The sequence below is a fragment of the Motacilla alba genome, chromosome 2 (assembly GCF_015832195.1).
Source record: "Motacilla alba alba isolate MOTALB_02 chromosome 2, Motacilla_alba_V1.0_pri, whole genome shotgun sequence".
Classification (NCBI taxonomy): domain Eukaryota; kingdom Metazoa; phylum Chordata; class Aves; order Passeriformes; family Motacillidae; genus Motacilla; species Motacilla alba.
The window spans coordinates 32,360,067-32,377,443 of NC_052017.1; the positions used below are offsets into that span (position 1 = coordinate 32,360,067).

At 38.2% G+C, this 17,377-nt stretch overlaps 1 protein-coding gene across 1 annotated transcript; it reads right to left on the reverse strand.

The window, feature by feature from the left end:
* Positions 1–312: 312 nt before the first annotated feature.
* Positions 313–17,001, reverse strand: C2H7orf31 (chromosome 2 C7orf31 homolog). Its single transcript, XM_038126892.1, is given in 16 exon segments — positions 313–499; positions 653–702; positions 899–1,003; positions 1,006–1,060; positions 2,556–2,598; positions 3,344–3,439; positions 3,442–3,517; positions 6,062–6,132; positions 6,135–6,223; positions 7,320–7,349; positions 12,316–12,347; positions 12,350–12,398; positions 13,160–13,221; positions 13,224–13,338; positions 16,183–16,190; positions 16,855–17,001. Coding segments are annotated over 16 exon segments (1,215 nt in total).
* Positions 17,002–17,377: the final 376 nt, after the last annotated feature.

Below are 17,377 nucleotides of genomic sequence, written 5' to 3' on the forward strand. Positions count from 1 at the left end.
TTTATTAATCCATTTGGCCTTTAATGAACCAACTCTTTCCAAACCAGTGTTTATCCCACTAATGTGTTTAGCTAGAATAGTCATGTTTTCACGGCCTCAAGCTCTTCTAGTGTTCTCAAATGGTCTGCAAATGTCCTGGGCTACTCTAATTGCTCTTCTCTTTACTGTTTGAATTTATTATGGTTCCCTGGGAAAGGCCAGACAATTTGTATTGAAGTTCTTTTTATTTGTTACTCCATTTTAAAAAAATGTGTCAGTTAAAGTAATAAAAAAATCCCCGAAACCATAGTTCTTGTGTCTCTTTCAGTAGTGTTATCTGTGAGAATCTGTTCTCTCTCCTTTTACAGAATCATGCAAATGTTTTTGTGTTGCTGTCATAGAGGAGGAATGTTGCAGCTGCATCAGCACTGTCTGGACCTGAGGAACTTCACAGCTGGGGATCCATTCAGGCAGTGTTTTCTCTCTTGGCCCATCCTGTGGTCTCCATGCAGACAGACATGTTTCTTGATGGCAAAGTCTGTGCAACCAAATTCCACTTTCTTCATGCTTTACAGCCAGTGGTGAGCTTGGCTTACTTAGGCTAACTGGGTTTTTCAGTATTGTATGTTGATTCAAATATCGGGGCTTGAAGTCTTCGTAGGTAAATGAACATGCAGATTTTGGAAGGGGTTCAAATTTGGGCCTTCCTGAATGCTGCCACCTCTACAATGCTTCTTTTTTCAACATGTCAGTGATTTTCAGAATTTGTTTATTGTGGGGCTTGAATCAAGGTAAGGAACTTTCTGGTAGCATGTCTGAGACAGAGTATCCTGCTCTTGGCTCACATCCCATTTCTGGTCTGTCACTTTGCCCTGCTGACCTCGGCTGGCTGCTCTTTTTATTTCACTCAGCATTGTGCCTTAGTAGCTGGTGACAACAATGGGAGTGCTGAGTACAGGTGAAGGCATCTGAAGGAGTACTGTTTTTGCAGAATTGATTCATGGGGATGTTCACCTTGAAGTAAAAGCTTGCAGTGCACCCTTCAGGAGGTATCACTTGTGACAGACCAGCAGAAATGTTTCTGTAGCAGGATTTATACTGCCATCTATGTCTCTTAGCAGGGACTGCTTATTTTAGCAGACCATTGATCTTGACTGCCCTGAAAAGGTGCAGTAGAGGTCACTCAGTTAAAGAGAAACAGCCCAGACCTTCACTACTGCCCCGTCATATAGGGAGCTCAGTGTCACTCTTTATGCTTTGGAGAATTAAATATTCTGTTCCACTCTGGTGCATAAGATATAAATGGGTATAGATGTCTTGTGCTTTTTTCTTTTTTCTATAAGCATCTGTTTTCTCACCTGAGTGATAATGTAAATGGTGACTTGAATCAGTGTGTTTTTAACTTCTTTTAGGAATAGTTGCAGGTGGTTTTTAGGATGCTCACTTGCATGTGACTTTTTAGCTTTCTCAACCACAGTTTGATCCACTGCTCACATACTGTTAACCTTCATGAATCTTTTGCGTTGTTGAGGCTTCAGATGCTGGTGCAGAGCCCAAAGGAATGTTCAAACATAAAGTACATTTGAGTCCCTTAGCCAGAGAATGAACTTCAGCAGTTACTGTGCTGAACATTCTCAGTGTTTGATATTCAACATATGTAGGCTGTAAGTGGATGAGTGTTGTTCAGGTAAATCAGCATGGCCCAGGATAAGCCTCGGCCAATCACTCTTTGGAAGGCAGAGGGCAATAAAACTGCTCAGTTTTGAATTATGTAAGGTTCTGGTCTGGATTTTCATTTCCAGAGACAAACTGTTGAAAGTGTTCTTTGAAGTGTTCATTATCGTAAAGCAAACAATTTTTTTTCTTCATTACACTGAAAAAAAAAGTTAGACAGCTTTTCCATTTCAGATACAGAGATTCAATTATTAGAAATTTGTAAATATATCAGGAAATGTAAAATGTAAATCAGAAGAGATTTCCTTACTTGGATTTGTTTTAATCCAATAGAAGAAATGCAGGACAATTTGGGGAGCTCTTATCCAGTGCTATTTGGGACTATAACTAAGCAAATGACAGCATCTTACTTAGTTGCCCTGCTTTATGTAAGTCCATGCAGTTTGAATCTGGAAGTGTGTTCTAATTTAGTCACCCTAGGACAAAGTGTTATAAAGCCAGCAGAGCAGGAATGTGTTCCTTCTGTTTTACCTGCAGAATTGCTTAGTCAGTTACAATTGCTTAGAGTTGCAATCAATCAGAGCTGTGTATATAAAGCCATCACAAGTAATGATGCATTAGCAAAACACAACTCTCAAGTTGATTTGCTCTGCTTACATACCACATTATGTTCTGCTTGCATGAGTAGCATTAATGCAGATAATATCTTTTCACTTTTATACAGGTCACAGAGAATATAAAAAGTGTTGAAGACAACAAACACTAGAGTTTTTCAATAAAGTTTTATACATCCTTAAGGGTAAATCTTGGCATTAAAATAGAATCTGCTAGTGTTATTGATGCACCCTGGAGGAAGAAAGGCAAATCACTCATGCAAATGGAGGAGTATAAATCATACAAACTTTGCCAAACTTAAACTGGTGTGGTTAGTAAGGAAGCAGTAGTCTGCAATAGTAATAAGTCACTTATCAAACACATAGTGCAATAAGGACAGTAAATTGGTGAGTTCAGTCCAACTGTCCTGATTGTCTCCATTCACATGACATCTGCCAACTCATTTTATGGACACTGTTACACATACTGCTCAAGGCCAAAGGTCTTTTGAATTTCTGTTGTGTGTTGGTGCCAACTTAAAATGGTAAGATAAAAAGTAAGCAGATAATCACAGCAACTTCCCCTTCTGCAAACCCCAAAGAAGCCATTAATCCATTCTGTCAACCTGCTGTGTCAGGACTGATTTAGTATTCTGAACTTTTGCCTCTGCTTTAGAGTGAGCTTTGCCCTGTGCTTAAGTATTGTCAAAGAGAAGGCTTAATTCTGCCAGCTGATTCTGATAATGCTCTTGCCAGTATTACTTGTGGTGGAAGCATGAGATTCTTAGTAAATCCTGTATTTATTAGTTCTGTGTCTTCACCTTGTTCTCCAGTCAATCTGCAGACTGCTTTTATGTAAGGCAATAAATTGGAACTCTTCCTAAACAGAGACCTGTCTTATTGTCACACATTTTTATGGGTTAGGAAAATCAGGACTAATCCACAACCCCCCTGAAAAACCTCAGATAATTTACCGTTTATGTGTCCTTTGTTACTAAATGACAAAAAAAATTACTGTCTTTGAGTAATTTAGGGGCTAACAATTTGTGGTCTCACACTGATATCCCAACTAAATTAATTTAATAAAAATTTCTTACCTGTGAAGACCTGAGCGTATGTTGTGATCTCCAGAGCTCTTTCAGTGTTTTGTAGCATATTGGTTATTCTTGGAGAAAAGTTATACTTGAGCTTTTTACAGTGGGGTTGGGTGCCACTGTCTTTGGTGGATTTGAAAAACGTATTTGACCATTTTCTTCAACAAGTTTGGAAAGCTGAAGGATTAGAAGAAACAGGTAAGGTATAAAACAAATATGGGTGCTGTATGGAAAAGGCTATTTTAAAGACTTGAAATAACATGTGGTCACTCTCCTCTCCCTCTGTCATCTGTTTAGCAAATGCTAATAAAATTAAAATCTGGTGGGAAAATGTATTTGCTGCAGTATTGGTACTCAAGTGGAAATTTCAACAGGTAGGTACTTATTCTGAACTCGGGTCAAATAACTTGGCTCGAGGTAGTCACATATGGTAGGCAGGGAAAGCTATGTAAGCTTTCCTTTGTAGTAGTCACGATTATAAACTGCCTTAAAATGAACTGCCTCTTATTGTTTCCATTGCCACATCTGTAAACAGTGTGTGCATTGATCAGAATGACAGATGGATCTGCATTCTTAGCTGCAGATGAGTGCTCACTATAAAGACAGCTGTGATGGTGGGAGAGGTGCTTATTGTGAGCTGTTGCTCATGTCTCTTTTGTCTTTGGAAACTGGTCTGATGGATGTGCAAACAGAACTCACTCTTTTGGTACAAAATCAGCAAGATTAGACCAGATCAGCTATTGTATCGGCATCAGTTAACCCAGTGATGTGTGATGAAGTCTTAGTTGAAGTACTCCACGTGATCATCTACACCACGACATCTGGAAATCTAATTGTCTCAGGCAAGAGGAGGTGACAAGCAGCTGAGAGTTTGGTCTTATACCAGAAAAAAACTGCCTTTGCAGAAGGCCATCTTCCCATCGCCAATTGCAGGAGCTCTAGGTTGATTCACACACCAGCAGGGAAGGTTCTTATTTCATTTTCTCTTCACGATTTTTACAAACAGGAACAGCAGACTCTAAAACTTAATGAATTGTGAAGCTTGTTCTGAACTTCTAATGTCACCATCAGGAATAACTAAGTTTTTCTAGATGTCTTTTAAAAATGGAAGTGCAGTGGAATTAGTTTCCAACCCTGTTTCTGTCACTACTTTTTCTCTCTCCAGTCTTTCTGCCTCTTGTTTCCTTATTTACCTCACAATGATGCTGCCAGCATTAATTACGTAATAGATATTATGAGTTTTGTAAAAGACAGATGTGGAAAAGACACAAAGCTTCTAAGCACAACCTTCTGTTGGTAAAAGTCACTGAGCTGTAGTCTGGGTTATCTGTATTTAACCAGGGATTTCTCCTTCAGCCATGAGAACTGGAGTGTCCCAGTCTCCGAGAAAGTCAAAACATATGGAGGGAGCAGCAAATGAAATGAAACTATTTCCTAAGTGCCCATGGTAACTGTCCCCTTAGCTGATAATTCTGAACCTGTTTAACATTGCTGGAAATAGAGTTTGGTCTCTGATGATCCTCCTGTTGTGCAAAAATAGGCTTTGTAATTCCACCTCCACACTGATTAGTGTTTCTTAATTGACCAGTGATCAGTGAAAACTGACTAAAAATGACTACTCCTAGCATTATATATTCTGTGGAAGGATTTTGGTTTTGGATGGGCAAATACTTCACTAAAAATCACTCATGTACCTAATTATATAAATAACAGTACAGCATTTTGCTGATGACTGGGAATGGCAGCTAATTAATGCAAATTGACCTCCCACTTAACATTATCAGCTTTTACTTTCCTGAAAAGCTTCTTATCCACGCCAGCATGTGCTTTTTCTGTTTCAAATAGTTGCTGCCAAACCTTTCCTGACAAGCACTGCCGTGGCATACAGAGGTGCTGGCTTTTTCCTGTCCCAAATTTCCCCTAACCCTGTGCGGTCAGTAGCTGCCAAGTGCTCCTCATCAGTTCACGAAGGTGATCTTTGAAGTCTTCTGAAACAAACTAACTGTCAGTTAAAAACAATAATTTGATGCCCTTTTCCTCCAATATTTGGTGTAAAACACTCTCAGGGTAAGATGCTGCTGGGGTTAAAAACAAACGCCTCATGATGGCTTACATAGTGTTCTGCAAATAGTGAATGTCTAGGGTTTCATCTCAGGCTTCATAAGGGATAGAAAGAATTGTTCTTTCTCTCTGGATCTTTTTCTACTATTTGTGTAGTGATAAAATGTTTTAAATCATTCAGCTCTTATTCCATGGGTGTTTTTCTTGACCCCAGTGCAGGTGGCGGGCATGACTTCGGCTCAAAAAAATGCTGCTTTTGGGTCCCACTGATGATTTTTTTTTTTAATTTTTCTTTCCCTGTTTTGAACTGTGGAGAATTACTTATCTGGCAGAAGATACCAGACATACTAAGTGATCTATCATGCTTTTGTGGGCAGTGGCAGATGTGCTAATAGCTCTGTTGGCTTCTGAGGCTACTAGGGGGCCGCAAATTGCTTATATTCTGAGTGCTGAGACATCCTCCATGAGACTGCAACTATCAGCAGGTACAGCTTTATGTTAAACCAAGGGGCTTCCCCTTGGCCACTGATGTAGTCAGATTCTGTTTAACTTCAGCAGAAAAGAGTCACAGCTGCCATAGTGTTTTTAGGTAAGTTTCAAGAATAAAGGGTAAACCAGTGGAGTTCTCTCTTACCTCTGGTCTTCCTCAGAACAACAGACCAAATCAAAAGTCTTGCTAGAGATACTGGGATGGAAAGGTTGATGACTGCTTGAATTGATCCCAGTGTGTCAGCCTCAGGTGATCTGAAGTTTGGGAACATGGTGTACCTAGAAATGTGTGTAGGGTAGGGGTAAGAGGGGTAAAATGGCAGGCACAATGATCTTGGGTTGGTTTAAGTTGTCAGGAAGAAGGACAGAAAGAAAGAAAATTTCCTCATTTCACATTTCACTGAGCTTTGGATTAAATATAACACTTTGCAAGAATGAGGAGAGATGTGAGAATCAAAAAGGTGGTATCTTAGTTTTTTAATCCCCTTTTGCTTGCACACTGCAAGCAAGAATTCCCAATGATGCTGCCCTTGCAACTTTTTTACATGATCAATCATACTGATTCTCATTTACTTTTATGTGGCTTAAGGGAATTTAAGATTCTTGCACAGCTCCAATTAATAGTAACTGAGTTTGTGCTTGTGTAATCAAAATTTGTCACTAAGATGACATTTATTTTTGTGAGAAAGGAGGATAAAGCTAAACTGAAGATTTTATGGGATACTGAGAACTGGCATTTCATGGAGTGCCCATGTTCCTGTGGCTGTTCTTTTCAGCTATAAATTTTTAATGATGGAGTAATTTAAGACTTAATAAAATCCAGAGAATCATGAAATCTGAGGAAAACTAACGTGGCAGTTTATTCCAGTAAGAAAGACTAGCCTGTTAAATGAATCCCTGCTTGGATTCATTTAACTTTAGCACCACTGCATACAGCAACTTGCTGAGAGCAAACACCTCCCCCCAGCTGCTGTGTAAAGCAAAGTCACAGTCTTGTACGGGAGCCAGATTCATTCGGTTCCTGGAGCTGTGTGTCATGACATAACGAGGTCTTACCAAGCTGGACTTTTCTGAGGTTTGTCTCTCATAATTCTGCCTTATGAGAGAGAAGTTGTGCTTTATAGTTGCTCTCAGACACTTTAATTCACATTAGGTAAAGAGGCCATGAACAGCACAGCCAAGAAAACCCAACTAACCCATAGGCAAATCAGCAAGATCAGTATTTGTTAGGAGAGTGTGTGTGCTAAGTAAACACTGCTAATCTTCTAAACCTAGTCTTTGAAAGCTTTGTTCAACAGAGAGATTTTTGTGCCTCATAGTGTTGCTGCTGCTTATTGCCAAGGAACCCGCACTGTGCAATTATGACTGTGAGAAGAACAACTTGCCCTTTTATTTCATTAAGGAAAGGTAAGACACAGGTGAAGTGTGCCTAGGCCAAGTGTCTGGTGGTTTGGGAAGCCTATGTTAGGGAAGAAATGTAATAGCTTAGCTGAGGTGACCCACTGTCATTTGCATCTCCCACCCTTTATCTGAATCAGTGCAGCCAATATACGTTAGGGACAAATCAATGTGTGAGCAGTGCAGGCAGTGTTTTTACTGATTCCACTCATCCCATGAGGAATGTTTTGTGTTGCCAGGTGCCAAAGACTGAAAAGACATCAGGAACATGTGATGTATGGAATGTCTTTTTAAAACAGAGTGAAGGAAAAGAAAATCTATCTCCTTAGAGTTTTATGTAATAAGCTCTATATTAGTTAACAATGGTATGTGCTATTAGTACAAAAAATAAAATTTAAAAAATTCCTTTTATCAGTAATGCAAAACAAAAAACATACCCTGTTTATACTTGCAGAGAAATTACCTCTTCATACCATGCTAGTACATTATTTATATTTTACCTTGGAGACTTATTTATTTCAAGGCAAGCAAAATAAAACACTAACTTTAAAGGGCAAGAATTTAATCACTAGCCTAGCTAAGAGTCTCTTGGCAATTTTACCAAGTCAGAAAAACATGTAAGGTTGAAAAAGCAATTATTTGCTTAATAGTTCTTTTTGGTATAATAAAAAATAAAACAAATGCCTGAAGTATTACTGTGCTAATCTAAGTAGTTCGCCTAGAGCTCCAAAATTTTGTGTATTTCATAAGAAAGGCTTATCTACCAGGCCTTGCTTCAAAGGGTCTTTATTGTAAACAGGTAGGAGATGTTGTCAGATGAGAGCCCTCTTTCAAGCTTTATTGTTTGTACATTGTCACAGAATGTTTCTTCAAAAGCTGTAAACCAAAACCTGCATATTGCTAAAACCCCTTGTTTTCCTCAATGAGAAGAGTGATGTCCCAGATTAATTTCCAAGCAGGAGATGATGGTAACTTCAGGGCTCCTCGCCTTGCTCAGCCTGAGGACATAGAGCTGTTGGGATGTTAATAGGCCCTGCAGGGATTCCATTCTTTCAACCTTAGCAGTTCCTGTGGGAGCTCTCTTCCTCCCGTGGCTGGGGTTTGTTCAGTGGCCTGGTTAATGACATAGCTGTGACATGGGAGCTGCACCCAAGCTCTCTCCAAGTCATCTGTGACTCAAGGTACAACTGGGCCACTCCATCACTGAATTGGTCTCTATAAAGATAGGTGTTGCAGAGTTACGGAGAGGAAAAAAATCCCTTCACAAAAAAGAGATTAAATACAGTCATGTGCTTCTTTCTTTCTATGCTAACATGGGTGTTTCAAAGATAAACTTCAACTGCCAGATCAATTTTATTCACACATTCTGATACAAGATAAAGAAGTCATGCACTTCATTGTGAAATCTGTTCTGTGATGCTATGGGACTCACTGCAATCAACATGAGGTGTGATATCTCACAAATTGCTGTGCCAGCATAACTCATGCCTCAGCTGAGCTGAACAAAAGATCTACTTTTAATGTGTGATGCTACAAAGATAACAGGACTTAAAGTGTTGAATTCTGGCAACCATTTGTATATTGTTGCATTTATAATAAACTGGGACTCTGATTCAAAGTTCACATCTGTCTTAATAATAGGAAGCCTTTATAGAAATGCCATAATTTATGGAAATGCCATGAAGACCAGCAATCTCTGAAAGTTTATTCCATAGATAATTCTAGTTGATTTTCTGTTTATTTCTACTGTTAGAACTGGTGTAAATCTACCAGTGCTGTAGATATGTAGAATACTTCTTAGTATTTCTATTCAATTCACATTCTGTTACAGCTGTATTATTGTAACAGAATGTGAGTTGGAAAGAAATACTGAGAAGTATTTTCAATTTCCATTTTGTTGTGTTACAGTGTGACTTGCTACCTTTTTCACTGCAATAATTGGACATATTGCTGGTACACATAGACATAAATAAGGACAGTCAATCTGCTTTGAGCTCTGGCATGGCAGAACTACTTAACTACCATTGTATATCACTTTTCATTTTAACATCTAAAGTTAAGACAGCAATAAAATAAGGATGAATGTGCATTTTCATGACTGCTATGATTTAGAGAAGATTTCTGAGCTCAGGTTTTAACAGCCAGCAAAGTTTTGCATGTTTAAGGATAGATGGTTGTTCTGAATATTTGTTATATTTTAAAAACTCATACTATTTAATCAAGCCTGAAGCCACCCAGAATGGAAGGCAGAAGAGAAAGAGGAAAGGTAGAGCTTTTTCTGGAAAGTAAGTAAGACATTAGCAGTTTTTAAAATTTGGCACTGTTTTCACTGGAGTTCTATTAGACTTTTGACAGAGTCTGCCAGTATCATGCAAGAAACAGTTGCTCAGTATTATATCATCTGTCCCTTTATGTTCAGTCCATAGAACATATGGAGTTTGTCTACTGTAAAGAAGTCAAGGCTCGTGGTGGAGGGATTTATGTTTCCAGTTTGGAAAGCCCAGAACAAATCCATGGAGTTATGCAGATCAACACCATCCCATTTCCCTAGCAATGAGTGCACTATGGGCACTTTTCAAGCACTTTTTGATAAAATAGGCATAAATCAAGTTTCACATGAGACAAAATATCCTTAGGCACACTCTGGCTTCTGTGCAGTAGTTCTGCAGCTTCCCTCGTGATGGCAGAGCATTCAGTGGGGAGATGCACTTGTTCAGTGATAATAATAAAAGACACATTGGAACCTGTGTGACCTTCATGAGGGTCTCCCACTTAGTGCTACTTTCCTACTCTCTGACACATGCTAGGGGCCTCTAAAAGTCTGTTTCTTTTCTCAAGCGTGGTTTTGGCTTGAAAGGGATGCAGTGTGGGGAGCCTCATGACCTTCACCTTCTTTTCTAGATCAGGCCAGAGAACATTTTGCGTCTCTTTCCTGTTACTTTCCCATGTATTCTGTAAATTATTAAGAGAATCAGATGTATCACTCTTGCCAATTTTAATGGAAAGGAAATTACAACTAGAGAATAAAATGTTTCAAATGTGTAAATTGACTTTCTTTGCAGACTTTTATTCTTGCAAAGGGAAGCAATCACTTATCTTGCCTAACCTTAAATCCTGCTTGGTCAGGAATCTGCAGGTCTGGGAACCACCATGGGTCAAGGAGCTGGGAGACAGCCAGAGGAATGTAAATACTTTGTGGCATGATAAACAGCAAAACTGTATTAAACCCACAAGGCAAAAAAAACTCCAAAACAAAACAAACAAAAAAACTCCAACAAAACAATTTTCATTCATTGTATGCTGTCACTAAACCTACTGGAAGCCTTATTGGTGTGGCTTGTCCGTGGAAGGACAGCTGCCAGTGCTCTAGCCTGATGTGTGTGTGTATAACTAAGGCTCTTGGCAGTGGCTGAAAGGTGTTTTTCAACACCTTTCCCAATTTTTGTGGTCTTGTTTGATGTGAACCCGAGAACCCATTACACCTACAGAAGCGAGGAAGCAGCTACTTTTCTCCAGTACCTTTGACTGGGGGGGAATATGTGTGTGACCCACTGCCAGTGCACTCAGCAAAGCACATCTGCAGCCAGTCAGTGACTGATTCCAGTCTGCAAAACTGCACAAGGATAGATGGTGTTCATCTTTGAGGCAAAGGCATTGTTGGTCCATGAAAGTGCAAAGAGTTATTGCAAATACCTTGTAATTCATTTCCCACAAAAGACAGTAATGGCTCAAAGGAGCCCTCACAGGCTATAAGGTAAATAAACGGAGTGTTAATAGCTCCCAGGTAGGTCTGCTTAGCACCACTCAGAGTGCATTTTTCAGGAAAGGTTCCACGTGGCTGTCATAATTTAATAGTTCTTGATGGCAGGAAGAATATTTGCTCTGAAAGACCTTGGACTATGAACGTGAAAGACTTTTTGTGTGTGTGTTTCACTTTTTGTTTAAAAGAATATTCTTTCCTTCAATTTAAAGGTCTTTTAAAGACCAAGAAAATAGAATATTATAGGGAAAGAAAACGCTTAAACTAGGACAAATGAAATGTTTTTAGAGACCCAGCATATTTCAGGTTAAGATATGAGTGCCTAATAACATAGAAAGCGTTTTAATGATCTGTTGATCAAACATTCAGAGTCCAAGGTGATGTACTTTTCAGTGTGTATGAGGGCAGAATTTGACCTAGTCCTGTAAAATCTCCTTCCTCCTTATATAGCTGACACAAGGGCACAGAGTCACAGCAATCCCTGGTTGCTTCCTGTTAAGGAAGAAAATTGCTAGAAAGGCGCTGTTATCTCTTCCTCAGCCTGTGTACCTGGATGACCCATTCTGGTGAGCAACTGTCATGAGGAATGCACCTCAGCCCTGTAAAGTCAGCTTTGAAATCATCACAGAATTATTCTCAGGTTTCTAAATACTTATCTATGCTGATATGAGAGGTTGTTCATTTTCTCTTTTTGAAGAATGTACATCTATGCTTCAAACTACCTTAATCTAAAATCCCGGTAGTTTGATCAAGTGTTTTGCTGGTGCCATCAAGTGGCAAAATGTTGGATTGCAAAAGTCCCACAGAACCCAAGTTGACTCAAATTCCTCTTGAACAGCACCAATAAGGAAAATAATCCCTGAAAAACCTCCTCCAAAAATACATATATATATATATATATACATATGTATGAGAAAAATGGACTGAAATACGCATGGTGTCATGATTACTTCAGTTACTTCAGTTTGATCTGAAGTAACTAGAAGCAGAAAGGCTAATATTTTTGAGTATTACTAGTTGATAAATATAGTCAACCTGTAAAGCGAACTCAGAGACCCTTGTTGAAGAGCTACTTGAAGTGGCACAATGCTGTATTCTGAATTTCTGTATTTGCTGTCCTTTGTTACTAGCTAATTCCTTTTTACAGAACATGGCCCTTTGATTTCATATCATAGCTGCACTTCATATCATCAGAGTAGAATGAATAATCAGTTTGCTGCTGTATTCTCTAACTTCACAATCTGGTTAACTGAAAATTTAAACTTAAAATTCATCATTCATACACACATCACTTTTTTTTTTTTTTTTGCCAGCTGAGTGACATCATAGTATTGTTCAGTAGGAAGGCCTCTGTGCAAACGAAACACACAAATTTATAAAGCTTATGCTTTATTTCCCTATAAAAATCCAAATAAATTGGTATGGTTTGCTCTTAATTTCTCAGGGGACTGCTAATATCAAAACTCATAGATGCTGCCAGTGTGGAAATTATCCCGTGTTTCAAAATCTGCTGAAAATTTAATGCTGTCATGAAGAAAAAGAAGTCTTGGAACTGGTTTCAATGGAAGTGGCACCAACCTTAGTATATTTTAAAGAACAAATTGGCTGTGGTTAGAAATTGGCTGCAGCTCCTAGGAGAAGGAGCCCTAATTCCAAAAGCATTCCCCAACAACTCCTCAGCTGTTGTTCCTAGACATATCTCTTCTTTTACAACAGCTTTTTGAAAAAGCTGGGCACTGACTTTTCATGTTTATGCCTATGGTATTTGGGGATGCTGTAAACTAGACCAAAAGTGAAATCTTTAAGGTCAGGAAGGGTGTTTGGGACAACAGCCAACAGTAAATAGTTATCAAATGATGGGCAAAAAATAAATACAGAAATTTGGAACTTCAAGTGTTTCAGCAAAATATTGTGTAGAGATTTGTGAGTACCAATATATTTCCACATTAATATTTAGGGCATTGTGAAAAAAAGAAAAGCTTCAAGTGCCCATGCAGATATTTGTGCATCTCAGTCTAAATTGCTGTTCAATAATCTTGCTGCCTGGTTTTCTCTTGGTGAAAACACTTCACTTAAACATTTTGACTTTGAGAAGTATATGTCTAGGCTACATTGGCTGAGGGTCTTCTCCACTACCATAAGGTGTACATCCATTAACAAATGGACATGGAGATCCTTTTCTCTTGCTCAGTTGTCTTCTGGCAGTACACAGGGAGCAAGTCCTCTGTGCTTCTTTTCTGCTCCTCAGGGAAGCTTGCAGCAATGAAGGAATTTCCTGAACTCCTTATATCTGAAAAAAAAAAAAAAAACAAACCCCAAAATCAAAACGTCTTTTGATAGCAGCAACAGTGATGGTTACCTGAAATCTTTTAAACAATGACAACTTGGCTCTATTTTCATGACTGTGACTTAGCTTATTCTGGCTAATGCTATTAGGATGAACTGTCACTAGGAGAAGTTAGTACAATAGCAATTGGCAATTGTTTAATGAAGGCTGGGTCAAGTTGATGATGTTTTGATCAGTGAGAGGAAAAAAAAAAGGTGATAGATGTGTGCAGCATGTGCATCTTGCAGTGTTGTTGAGTATCAGCTGCCAGCACATACATACCTGCACTCTCAGTAGCATATGGACAGCAAATATATGCAGTAGCACAGATGGAAGCTTTAGCATCTAATTCCCACTGATTTCAGAATTTGTTATTTATGCCTTTGAAAAACTCCCCTCTCCATCTCTAGAGAGGGGTGAGAAGTGTTACTGTTTAGTAGCTGTGCTTCATACTGAAGGAATGCTGTGTTAGGTACTCACATGGGTGTGCTAGAGGCTGAGGATACTCTGCACATTTCCATACATTGGTGTCATTTGAAATCCAGCATTTTGATGTGTATGAGGAACCAAAATAAGAATCTGATGTGCCATAGAGTATCAGAAAAATTTTCTGTTTCTCAGTTTCTGAAGGAACTCAAGCATTCACTTACAGGTTCTATCTAAAATGTTGCCCACAGTCTGAAAGTAGTCAGGCAGATGCCAAGGCACCTGTGTGGCTGTGATGTTTGTATTCATTAGGCCAGCTCTACTGGAAACATTAGTAAACCGTTCCTGTTGGCTGGTCTCTACAGGCTACCAAGCTGCAGGATAACCTCTTTACCTTAGACATAAAAGAGAAGCACTGCATACAAAGGTCTGATCATCTAGTCAGTTCAAACAGGACTGTGTTAAACCTAAAATATTTACAAGTCTCCTTCTCCCAAAGAAACATTTATAGCCGATGTTGGTCCAGTGACATTTGAGATCTCAACACACATTAAAACATGTCTCAGCCCAGAGATTATCAAAACAGGGCTAAGGTGAACATATTTTTAAAGTGTCTATCATGAACAATCCTTAAGAGTCTCTGCACTATAGACAATGATTTAATAGACACTATTAGGATTTATAACTTCCATGATAGTACATTTATTCTGAATTCTGACAGACAACTTTCATCTTTCTGGCTCTTTTCTTCTGAGAAAAAACCCACACCACCAAAAATATAATATTCTGGGATCAGAACATCAGTTTGCTAGTGCCTTCTTTATTATTAAGAAGTTGTATTTTTCCCTTCAGGTTTTTTTTGTATGTCATGTGGATCTCAAACCAGACTAAGAATATAGTGTCTTAAATTATGAGCTTGTGAAGGCCTCCAGTAATTGTTTTGATCAGTGCATGAAGCCAACACATCTGAGGGTATGTGCTGCCAACAGCTTCCAGCAGGTCTTGGAAGGAGAGTTCTTATTCATACTGGCATTTTAAATCAGGACTCTTCTTTTGACATGAATCTCCCAATGGTCTCTGTTTCGCAGTACCTTGGAGTACATGACCTGGGTTCCTTATGGATGTAATTATCTGATAGCTGTGTTCCAGAAATATACCAGAAGGGTACCACAGCCACAAAGGGACCCTTAATCCAAAGTAAAGAGTATCTGAAATGTATTTTTTCAGCACCTCAGATCCTCAGCACCCACTGTTTCACTCTACACATCTTCTCCTGTAGTCCACAATACATGACAAGTGACACAGTCACTAAACAACATACAGTTTTGGAATTAATTGATTTTTTTTTTAAGTGGTATAGTCTGAATTTGTTTTTATTAACTGTTTCCCAATAAACCTATAAATAACCATACACATAATCCTAGGATATCAGTGCTGAATCTGACTATCTGATGATATGGTAAAATACATAAGATACCTTCTTTGTATATATATACAACCTAGCATTATTTAAATATATATACATGCTTCTGGTTATTCAGAAGTCTAGCTATTGCACAGTCTAGCTGTGCAAATATTGGTAACAAATCCTCCAGTCCAAGAAAATAATGTAATAAAATTAATGGATTAATTCTTTATAAAAGCTGAGAACAATGGTTTTATTTATTTGTTTGTTTGTTTGTATTTATTTGTTTATTTGTATGTATGTGACTAGGAAAAAGTAACATTTTAAAAACATGTGATGTTGTAAAACACGCAGCCATCTTCTTTTCAGGTATGCATCGGGGAGTTCATGTGTGTGTTTACAGTAGCGGAAAAATGTAGCTTATGACCTGTGTTACAATACAGATTTTTATGGTCACAGAGAAAAGAATGTTACAACCTTGCTATGTGTATTTAATGTTTGTGTTTCAGAATTGGGTCTAAGATAGTTGTCATCTGAAAGGTGCCTCACTGTTGCATTGCTTAATTTTTCCTTTTTCTGGGTATCTTGTGTAGCTAACATGATTCTTTCCTGAATATTCATTAAACTTTATATCAGGTCTATAATTCAGTAAGCTTCCAAGCCTATTAATAGTTAAAAGAGTGCAGATGGAAATTCACCAAATTCCTGCAATGCAAGGAATACCACAAAAACTTGCCTCAGGGCAGATATGTAAGTGGGAGGCATCAAGACACAGTTTGACAGGCGTGATAATTCAATAATATCAGAGTATTCTGACTGCAATTCAGATGTTGGATAGGAGACATTACAAATAATGAAAGAATTTATCAATTGTAGTAAACCAGAAGGCTGCCAGAAAGATGGAAACTAGGACCTGATTTTGCTAACAATAGAGATAAAATCTCATATGAAAGAACATTGGAGGACTTGAGGCTCACTCTGGAATCTGTTATGTATGAAAAAAATACAAATTTAGATTAAAAATAAGATGTCATGAGTGCCAAGCAGCATGGAAGTTCACCTTTCTAGACCTTTAAAAATTGCAGGAATTCTGCCATATCCTGCCCCCCAGCTATTAGTATAATTGAGCCTGTAAAATAAATTCAAAACACATTGATTCCTGAAACTTCCTGATTGCATACTGATGTTTACAAAAGCTAAATGCAAGCTTCCTTTAATTTAAAATTTTAATTTAAAAGTTTATTTCAGTAATTCTAGGTCAAACTATAATCTAGGGGAAAAAAAGGGAGTAGATACTGTAATAAATGTTGGTGATTATTTGTGAAATATGCCCATTTTTTCCAAACTAGAAAAAAATGCAATATATGTGTTAATTTTATTCTTTATGAAAATTATTTCAGGAGATTTTGAATGCTAAAGCCACTGTGTAATTTATTTTACCAGTCCTCTTTTCAGCTGTAATGAACATATTTCCTGGGGGACTGACAGACTATTGCACAAAGTAGAAGATACTCTGTTTCATTAAAGCAAAAAGAAAAAAAGTGTGTCCTGCCAGAAAAACATAACCACGAGAAAATGCTTTCAGTAACAGTAAATTGATATCAAATACTTCTAATGGTATAATTTTCCTTTACAAGTTCTGCTCTTACCTCTCCTTTGAGACAGTCAGACAAGCAAGGAATTTGAAATGGAGTTTGTGCTACATTCAAATCGAAGGTTCTTGATAGGACTTCAAGTCCCTCATTTTCTTGGTGGTGTTGGGGCAGGTTATGCAGTAGCAGGTTATCATGTTTCATATTTGAACTTTTAGGGGAAGATGCAGGATAAAATACCAAATACCAGAGAATTAGTTACTGCATCTGAATACTAAGGAGAAAACAGATGAGTTCTGCCTAATTCTGGAAGTGTCTACAGGAAACAGTGGTTGCTTTTACTACTGCTACTGGTTATTTGTACCAGGTTACAAAATAAAACAAACATGAAAAGAAAATGAAAAGAAGCAGATTAAAGAGGTGTGATACTATTGCTTTGTGTCACTGATGAACAGAAGCTGGAAATAAGCTTTCAAGTAAGAGCAGAAAGTTTGGACTCGCACAGAAAAGGACTTCTGCACAGAAAGTCTCACTTGGTGAATTCAGTTTCAGTGTGAAGCTCCACTCCCACTCTGTAAAG